This window comes from Cicer arietinum, chromosome 2, assembly GCF_000331145.2.
Source record: "Cicer arietinum cultivar CDC Frontier isolate Library 1 chromosome 2, Cicar.CDCFrontier_v2.0, whole genome shotgun sequence".
NCBI lineage: Eukaryota > Viridiplantae > Streptophyta > Magnoliopsida > Fabales > Fabaceae > Cicer > Cicer arietinum.
In genome coordinates, this window is record NC_021161.2 from 9,383,590 (window position 1) to 9,393,859 (window position 10,270).

Here is a 10,270-nt window from a genome sequence, read left to right on the forward strand (position 1 = left end):
ATTTGGGAGTATGACTTAAGGCTTTGAAAGAAAAAATAACTTGACCAAAAATAAATGAAATAACATTGGCAAAACGGTATCCAAATGGATAGCACAAGTCGGATTTACAGAGGTTTTCCTTCGACATAGTAGTGTCTAAACAAGAAAGTGTCAGCTGAAAACAATTTAATTTGCTCATTGATCAATTTATACCCATTACCCACCAATCATTAAGGACATTTATTCTTTGAACTATAATAAAAATATAATTTTAATTTCAATTTTAATTATTTATTTTATCTTAATCACAAAAATAGTCTCTCTATTTTATTTGTCTTCAATTTTAATCTCTCAAATAAAATCTTAATTTAAAATTTTATGAAGTGTCATTTTATTTAATATGTCAAAAAATAGATGACAGAAAATATTCTATGTCAATTTATTACATTTTATTATTATTTTAAATTTGTAAAACACATTTTTTATTTTATTACATCATTTAATTATTAAAAAAAAACATAAATAAATAAAAAAAGACATATTCATCTAATTCATAATTCCTTGATAATTCAAGAACACTTCAAAAACGTAAACCCTTGAAAAGTCAAATGCGAACCGAATCCTTAAAGATTTTTTCCAAAACTTATCAAAAATAAGTAAATAATAATAAGTAAATTATTTTTTCTCTTAAAAATTCTAGTGGCAAAATTTACATACTAATTATGAAGTGGGAGATTTCGGATTTGAATATACACCTCAACATTTCAAATGTCTTTGCAATTATTGTATAAGTTGTGCTTACATGACTTCTCTAAATTATTTTTAATCCATTAATATACTCTCTGATCTATTACTCTCTCTTATTTTTAAAGTGAATGTTTATGTTTGTTTCCACTTTGGAATAAGTGAAAATTGATTTTAGAAATGTATAATTAATTTTAACATGTTTGAATATGAGTAAAATCAATTTTGCTTCCATAATTAATTCTAATTCAAAACAAGAATTTAAAACTTTTGACTTCAAATATAATATTTACATTCAAATTTATTATTCAGCTTATTTTTACGTAAATATATAAAAATATAAATTATTTTAGTTTTAACTCAATTTCAACTAAAATCAAGTTTACAAAAATAATTTATAAAATGCACAACCAAATCACAATAGATTAATGGATTAATAATATTTTAGAGAATATTAGTATATCTATAATTCAAAAACTAAATAGAGAGAAGGGTAGTTCAAGGACTAAATTGAAGATTTACTCAATAACTAGGCATGGCAACGGAGCGGATCGGGAGCGAATTTTGCCTCTTCCACCCTCGCACTTGACTAATCGGGGAAAACCCACACCCGCCTCTGTTTAATATATATATAATTATAAATTTTACAATCTTATCTATTATAATTAACAAAATAAAATAAGGGGGAAAACCCCCCCCCCGCCTCTGTTTAATATATATATAATTATAAATTTTACAATCTTATCTATTATAATTAACAAAATAAAATAATTGTTATTAGACAATTATAAAATAAAAAATATTTTCTATAGAGATAAAATTATAATTTTTAATATTTAAAAAAGTATTAAGTATATTCAATATGTATATAAAATTTAAAAATTACATAAATATTACTTGTGGGGTGGGTGTGGGGTGGATATCACTACCCCACACCCATCCCCGTCCCCGAATTTTAATTTCGGAGAAAATACTCACTTGCACCCGCATTCAATAAAAGCGGGTTTTCACCGTCCAAATCAAGCGGGTTTAGGTGGGTATCAGCGGGTGCAGGTTATATTGTCAACCATATCAATAACTAAGATATTATAATCAAATATTTTTTGGCCAAATATGCACAAAATGCATTGAGGTTAACCCATCTTATCTCCGGTAGTTTTTAATTTTGTTAAAAAGAAAATTAATAATAATAATTAATCCATATTAAAACATTCTATATTTTTATTAAAAAACTATTCGTGATAGGAAAAAAAATAAAAAATACATGTTCGGAGTACCATTTTCTAAATCATCTGCACAAAAATAGAATGCTCCAAAACTGTTTCTTAGCAACGATCTTCCAGCTCACTAGCTAATTAGATAGTTGTGTTTTGTATGAATAGTATGTTACATTTATAATACACAATGGTTTTAAGGGATCCATGCATACCAAAACCGTAAATTTATAATTCAGGTCATATGCAACAGAATATATCATTTGAAAACTATTTAAAAAGATAAACTATAATTAGGATGCTATCATCCTAATATAATAGTGCCTCTAATCTACATGGGATAAATCAAAGTCAATGGTTTTTATTAGATTGCCCTTCCAATTGTCAAGGAGGAGCAAGCTATATATGGCAGCAAAATTAGGGAGGCAAGATTCACTACCATTTTGGTGAGGTCAAAATTACCAATATCACCCTTTTTTTTTTCCTTGATGGCTATGACAAGGAAATCAGTAGTGTTCTCTATTGATAGAAAGCTAGTAAACTGATTATTTTCACAGCAAGCTTTCATCCTAAATATATTCATTGACAGAATTTTACCGTTATTCCAGCCTCTTTTCTAAAAAACCAACCATTATTTGGCTTTTCATTGTGTCTTCTTCTGTCATGATCCATAGCCCTTTCCTATATATATAGAGAGAATATGATCATGTTAATTGTTCTATTATCTTTCTTTGATTACCCCTTTCATTGCCGGAGGGAAGAGGGTTCTTTCCATTTAGCTGAGGTTAGCAAAATTGTGGAAAAGAATCATCATGGCGAAATTGTATCTTTCCCTCCTGTTAACATGTTTGGCGGTGATCATACCTACATTAGTGCATGCCAATATGAAAGAGGAAAGCTCATACTGGGAAAAGCAGCTTCCAGTGCTTAGTGATTCATATTGGAAGGAAAAAGCAGAAATTGCTGCAAAGGCAAACGAAGAAGCTTATACTCCTGATCCTTATGCGGTATCCGGCAACCTGACTTCCACTATTAGCGAGTGAGCATAATGCCAATTACCATAATTACCATTAATATGTTCGAATTCATAGGAGAAAGAGATCAAAGGAGAAATCTCTTTGAGAAAATATTTTCTATTTTTAATTTTATTTATATTCTAATTGCATAACTGCATTCCTTGTTTACACTAAAATGAAAACAAAGAGACAACTTTGTATTAAATATGAAACCATAAAATGAAATAAGGAAACATTTTCTCAAATCAATCCAACACTCAATGGTTATATATTACATTTTTTATTTCTATCATAGAATTAATTAGAAGCTCGTTCATATTTTAATATTTATATTGGTTTGACATACAGAATGATAATTGGTGGCAAGAAAGGAAGAAGGAATCTCCGAGGACGTAAAACAGCTGGTCCATGCATGGCTACAAACCCCATTGACAGGTGTTGGAGGTGCGATCCTAACTGGGCAAACAATCGCAAGAAGCTTGCAGATTGTGTGCAGGGTTTCGGAAGGAAGACAACCGGTGGAAAGGCTGGTCCTTTCTATGTGGTAACTGATCCCTCAGATAGTGACATGGTGAATCCACGTCCAGGTACCCTTAGGCACGCAGTTACAAGAAATGGTCCTTTGTGGATCATTTTTGCTCGTAGCATGAACATTAGGCTCAACCAAGAGCTCATAATGACGAGCGACAAGACCATTGACGGTCGAGGAGCTGATATTGTCATTGCTAATGGGGCTGGTATTACTATCCAGTACATCAGGAATGTGATCATCCATGGGATCAAAGTTTTTGACATTGTGGTTGGTAGTGGTGGACTTGTTAGAGATTCTGAGAACCATTATGGTCTAAGGACAATGAGTGATGGGGATGGAATTTCAATTTTTGGCTCCAGCAATATTTGGATTGACCATGTTTCCATGAGAAACTGCAGAGATGGACTCATTGATGCCATTATGGGATCCACTGCTATTACCATCTCCAATAGCCATTTCACAGATCACAACGAGGTAAATTAGTAATTTGATAGTTTCTTTCATGTGTTTTTGCTTATAAATATTTTTTTTATTCCTAGGTTTAAAATGAAAAATATTACCTGATTTTCGGGTTTTTGGTTAATGTGTATGTGGTGTGGTGTAGGTAATGCTGTTTGGTGCAAGTGATGGATATGATGCTGATCAGAAAATGCAGATCACAGTTGCATTCAACCACTTCGGTAAGAGATTAATCCAAAGGATGCCAAGGTGCAGATTTGGTTTTATCCATGTGGTTAACAATGACTACACTCACTGGGAAATGTATGCCATTGGTGGTAGCAAACATCCTACCATTATCAGTGAGGGTAACCGATTCATAGCCCCTGACAACGGCTATGCTAAAGAGGTATGCATCTATTCATGAGTCACGCTTATCCATATAAATATATGCATTACAATTATAGCTATGCCTTGGTTAAAGTACTCAATTTTGTCTACGCTACCAATTTCCCTCTCAGTTGGATACTCTTTTGAATAATAGAATATGATAAGATACAGTCGCAGAGAGAAAGACACAAAAATATCATATATCTACCATGATCGAATGCAGGGTTCATTAGTTATATATTTTTATATAAACAAATGTCTTTCTCTATCTAATAGACATTGAACTTTCATTGTACTTTCAAATGACATGATTTAACAAAACAAAGAAATAAAAAGAAATCATGAAAACTATATGTCTGACATAATTTGCTGGTTTTGGTGTTTTGAAGATAACAAAGAGGGAGTACTCACCAGAATCAGAGTGGAAAAACTGGCAATGGAGATCAATCAACGACGTGTACATGAACGGAGCATTTTTCAGACAAGGTGGATCTGAGCTGACTAACAGACCATTCTCAAAGAAGGACATGATCACAGCTAAGCCTGGAGCTTATGTGGGAAGGCTTACTCGTTATTCAGGCAGCCTTAAATGCATAGTGGGGAAGCCTTGTTAACCTTGAAGATTCCCTTCCTGAAATCAATTATCATTGATGCACAAATGGCTTTTGGCAAAGGAGATCAAGAAAGATGTGTCATCTGAAACAATGCAACTATTTTTTCTTGTGTGCTTTTCCTCAGTTTTAAATTAAAGAAACAAAAGTGAAAAAAAAAATCTTGGAAAATATGTAAAGATCATTACAAAACTGTGTATCATTCCACAATCTACATATTCTTTGAAAAAAATGTAAAAAAAAAAAACATCACAAAATTGTTTCTCCACAATCAACATATTCTTTGACATAAATGGAATTTTTTTCTCTCGAGAGCCAAAAGAAATATTGTAAATGAAAATTATATGAAAAATAATTTGGCATACAAGACATTTCACAAAATTAATATGTAGGTAATCTGCGGTGCGACAGTGTCCTTGTGTGTGGATATTTTTCAATTGTTTAACATATCATGTTAGTAAGATATTTATTGACCTTATAAGGTGCATCGGTGTTTTCTTAAAACTGACTTGCTAAATCATATTGACCTAGGCACCCATAGGATTGGATTCCCTGCCGTCACGAAAAGGACCTGATTTCCATGCAGTTGTCTGATTTCAACCGTAGAATGACTCAAATTTAAAACTCAAACATATTGGCCTTAAAACATAACCTAGAATACAAGTCGTCTGATGCCAACCAATCTGCATCAGACAACCGAGATCCAACCCCACATCAACTTGGCTTACCGCCAACGTGAATGTGTGCTTTACTTTATCTAATTGCAGGGAATCCATATCCGAGTGCCCATCATTAATCTTTACTATTTAATTGGCAAGAAAAAGTGATTACAGAAAGTCAGAAACCAAACATCTAATCTGTTTTTTTTTTACTAAAACCAAATATCTAATCTAGTAGCTACTAATCTAAAATCCTTTAGACACACAACTTATTTACCCAATTTTCTCCTTTCTATATCTCAATACTATATTTCCTAGCAAAACTTCATTTCTTTCAAATGAAACAACCGAGTTAATCATTCTTCGAAGTTGCAGTCTACAACCGCAATTACAGCCACAATATAAATATTTCAGAGGTCTCCACAATATCAAGGTTCACAGCAAAACAGCAACAGCAATTTAGAACCAAAATGGTAATAATGAAAGAAAAAATCAATAATTTATAGAACATACACAACATAGAAATGGTTGAGTGGAGCCTACAAGAAAAACAAATCCATATATATTCTTGATAAATTAAAAATTTACAGAGTAAAAAAATGCAGTCAACTATTGATTTGTTTCCTTGAGAGTGAGTTCAGGAGAAGAAATCCTGAACCCCTTTGCCTGCAAAAACTTTATCAGAAAGCTCAGATAAAATAGCATTAACAGTAAGCAAAACAACGCTAGAACCAAAGATAACACTAAGAACAACACCAGTTGTACCCAAAACCTTCCCAAACTCGGGCCACTCAATTTCACCGATCTCAGAAACCACTCCGTTCCATAAATTATCACCACCTTCTTTATCCTTCCTCTCTTGCATCGCTTTCTTCAATTCCGAAGCCAAATCGGACTGACTCGGTTCGGGTTCGGGTTCTGGTTCGGGTTCGGAAGTAGGTTGGTTTTTTTCCTCTACGACGCATGCGGTTATGGGTAGTATACGGCGGCGGTTGAGAGTAAGAGAGAGAAGTGAGGGTTTGAAGTTGAAGATTTGGGATTGTGAGAGAGAAGGAGGTGATAATGATGATGATGATGATGATGGAAAATGTAAGGGAAATGTGAGTGTGAATGTCTTTGATTGTAGCATCATCATCATCATCAATTGTTTTTGGATAACATAACACACTCGCGCTTCTTTTATTCTTTGCTACTTCATGCTATTTACTATTTCTCCATCTCATAATAATCTTTTATTATTTATTAATCTTTGATGGATTAAAATATATATAAATAAAATGAAAAAAAAAACTTTTTTTAATAAATAATGAATTGACAATGATATATGTTAATATTAATCAGAAAATAAAATTTAAACTCCAATAATTTAATCTAATAATAAAAAAAAAAAAACAAATGTTAGATCTGTAAATTATGAGTTTAATTTTTAATAGTAAATATTAAAAGAAAACAAATATAAATTGTTTGTTTTGTGAATTTGAAGGTTTTTTTTCTTTAGGATGAAATTATTACCTCATTAAATGTGTTTTATTCTATTAAAAAAATTGTTATTAAAATCACGTTAAAATTTGAAATGTGATAAAAAATTTCAGCTAAGATTAACTCTTTCTGCTTTATTAAATATTGCAACTGATCTTGCACCCAAAAAAAAAATATTCCTATTGATTCTTCAACTAGAAATAAATAAATAAAAAATCAAAAAAATGTACGAGTGAATCATCCTATAGTAGCTTGAAAAATAACCTATCAACAACAACAAAATATAAAGCTGCATCCAATTAGTTATTTACAGAAAGAAGAAAAAAATTCTATAAATATTTACAAACCTATAATATACTTCGTTTTAAAATAATTGATTCATTAATTAAAAAAATATTTTAAAATAATTAATCCTTAAAGTGAAAATAAAAATCATAAGAAATTGAGGTTTGAATTATGATTTTAAAAAAAAAAAATTAATCTACACTTGTGATAATGATTTTCAAGTTGAAAACTTGGAGCAGATTAAGTTCAAAATATTATCAAGTGGTAGTGCAAAAGAAAAATTAATATAGTATATATATGTGATATAAATTTAAATCATGAAAGGTCAAAAGTTAAAGAAGAGAATTACACACAAGAAGTATCATGTCCTCACACTTAAATTTTTCATTAAGATACTTGGAATATCAAAACTTCTACAACTTACAATTCTGCCACTTGGGACTTTCTACAAGTTGTTCCTTCCTTACCTCAATAGGATTTTTCTATGTGTTAAGTCACAACCGACTATACAACAATTGCAATCATTCATAATCTATTAACAATTGTACGTTGAGATGAGATGTTTTCCATTTTAGAAAAGTTTTTGTGATTTGGTTTCAAACCTTTGAATGAATGAGATTCGTTTGAATAAAAACATATTTAGAAAGATTGATTCTCGTATCTAATAACGAGCATGAGAGTGTTTGTTGTTTGAAAAGTTTTTTAATTGATGATCACTTGGTTAAGTGGAATATGTTTCAATGCAAAACTCTTGGTCTTTTAGATTCTAGTGTCTCCCCTATGTATAAGAGCAATAATGCTTTCAGAGTTGTCAATCTTCGAGGCAATATGTTCGTTGTACCCGTTATTTCATGTAAGACAATTGTTGTTCTTCCTTAACAATAAGTTTTAGTTAAAACTCAGAACATCAAAATGTTTTGAGTTGACAATTTATAGTATTGTGTACGTTTCTTGAGATTGATTTGGCAACTGGAAGTATCTTGTTCATAGTATTGTGCACGTTTCTTGAGATTGATTTGACAACTGAAAGTGTCTTTTGTTGTAGCAGTCACTTCTTTTGATGTTTTGTAAATGTGTTTGTCAGTTTTATCTTTTAGTGTGGACATTCTTATTTTTTTAGATCATTCTTAACTTCATGAATATGCTTGTTTAATATTTTAAGCTTGACCTTCAATTTTTTAAAAGTAAGAAATGATTGAGACATATTTTTGTTGATAACTTAGACTAATCATTTCATGGGACTTTATTTCTTTTATATTTATACTATTGTTCTTGATCATTGATTGAGAAAATATTTATCATATTTTAGATGCAAAACATATTTTGTTGTAAATGTATTGACGATGACTTTGATATCAGAGAGATATATATAATGGTTTTACTTCTTGATTAACATTTATTTTATATATTATAATCTAACTTATGAATCACTCAAAAACACTAGATAATAATATGAATTGAAATCTTCTTATCAATGATCATAAATGTTTGTTATATTTAAAATATTATTAAAGGATTTTGTCACCCTCTCAATTTTCAATACTTTTTTTTCAACTGTACCATTTAATTAATACTACTTATATAATTTTCAATGTAATATTGTTTACTATGTATTTATGATATTGATAATGCGTCAATATGTAACAAAGATAATTTGATAAAAGTAGTATATTTTCTCTTTCATTTATACATTTTTCTTAATATGTGTGAAATGATTAAATGACCGATTACTTTGGAAAGAATAAAGTATTAGTCTTTTTTAAAGTTGGAAGAGAATCCTTTTCTTGAAGCTTGGGCTGCATTGTTGTTTCAGTTTGTAGCTTATGTAACGCCGCACAAGAATTATCTTCTCACATATTCTTTAGCTTCTCGGTTGTGAAGAAAAAAATATTAGTGCAATTCTTGCCTCAATTAATAATTTGAAAAGTGTGGTATTCTAGAGTAAAATTAAAAATTAAGATCTTTTGAAAGAAAAAACTACAAATTTTATGTATTTTTTTAAACGTGATTATTATTTTCAACTTGTGTACTTCATATATTCCTTCCGTAACAACATTTTATTGTATTTTTGGTTGACTAACCTCAAATTTATATTTAAAAAATTTCCATTTAAATAAAATTTGTTGAACATTTTATTTACATGTAGTTTATTCCACCTAAATCATGAATTTGTTTCTAGCCACTTAAAATTTTAAATACATCATCTCATAATGATCTTACAACAATGATTTGTAAGACTGTGGTTATGTAGTTTCTCATATTTGAACTCGGAATCCTTTTCTTAAAACTCTTTCAGTGTCCTCTAGTAAGATTGTGGTTATGTAGTTTCTCATATTTTTGAACTCGGGATCCTTTTCATAAAACTCTTTCAGTATCCTCTAATTCACCAACCAAACTAACTACTAGATATCTTGTGTTAGATCAATCAATCCAAGATATCAGATCCACCTCATATATTGATGGTAGAAAGTGGTAAGGATTTGGAAAAGCAAAAATATAATAAGTCATGAATCATATGCCCCATTCAAAAGCAACTCGCATATACCGATAGAACCAAACCAAAACTCCTCAACTATATTTACAACATATAATCCCAATTCACTAGCTTGGATAATAAAAAGCTGTTTGTTCAATTGATAGAAAGTAGAGATTAGAATGATACAAGAAAATCACAACAGCTATAACAGCCATTAACAGGTATATTATGATTCATACAGCAGAAAGGTTACTGCTGAATAAGTACAAATTAAAAAGAAAAGCTTAAAACCTAGATGTAGTCATCGAATAAGAGCGAGCCATCAACACTTTGTCGAAGTAGCCCTGCAAACCACATAATATTTATTATCTTATCATTATTATGTTTGAGACTGATCAAATACAAGTCTGATAAGATATAACTCATAATATAGAATGACATAGCTCC

General features: G+C 30.4%; 3 protein-coding genes across 4 annotated transcripts in view; 1 reads left to right on the plus strand and 2 right to left on the minus strand.

Moving 5' to 3' along the window:
• Positions 1-2,841: 2,841 nt before the first annotated feature.
• Positions 2,842-5,249, plus strand: LOC101505176 (probable pectate lyase 3). Its single transcript, XM_004489946.3, has 4 exons — positions 2,842-2,976; positions 3,302-3,959; positions 4,090-4,332; positions 4,703-5,249. Exons 2-4 carry the CDS (start codon positions 3,303-3,305, stop codon positions 4,925-4,927), a joined length of 1,125 nt encoding a protein of 374 aa, XP_004490003.2. The 5' UTR covers positions 2,842-2,976; position 3,302; the 3' UTR covers positions 4,928-5,249.
• An 814-nt stretch (positions 5,250-6,063) lies between these two features.
• Positions 6,064-6,772, minus strand: LOC101505729 (preprotein translocase subunit SECE1). Its single transcript, XM_004489948.4, has one exon. It carries the CDS (start codon positions 6,722-6,724, stop codon positions 6,221-6,223), a length of 504 nt encoding a protein of 167 aa, XP_004490005.1. The 5' UTR covers positions 6,725-6,772; the 3' UTR covers positions 6,064-6,220.
• Positions 6,773-9,897: 3,125 nt separating this feature from the next.
• Positions 9,898-10,270, minus strand: part of LOC101506051 (uncharacterized) — a 9,175-nt gene continuing 8,802 nt past the window's right edge. For both annotated transcript variants that reach the window (XM_012712823.3, XM_004489950.4), the window contains exon 13: positions 9,898-10,167. In XM_012712823.3, coding sequence (XP_012568277.1) covers positions 10,146-10,167 — 22 coding nt within the window. In that variant the 3' untranslated portion in view covers positions 9,898-10,145. The remainder of the gene's footprint in view (positions 10,168-10,270) is intronic.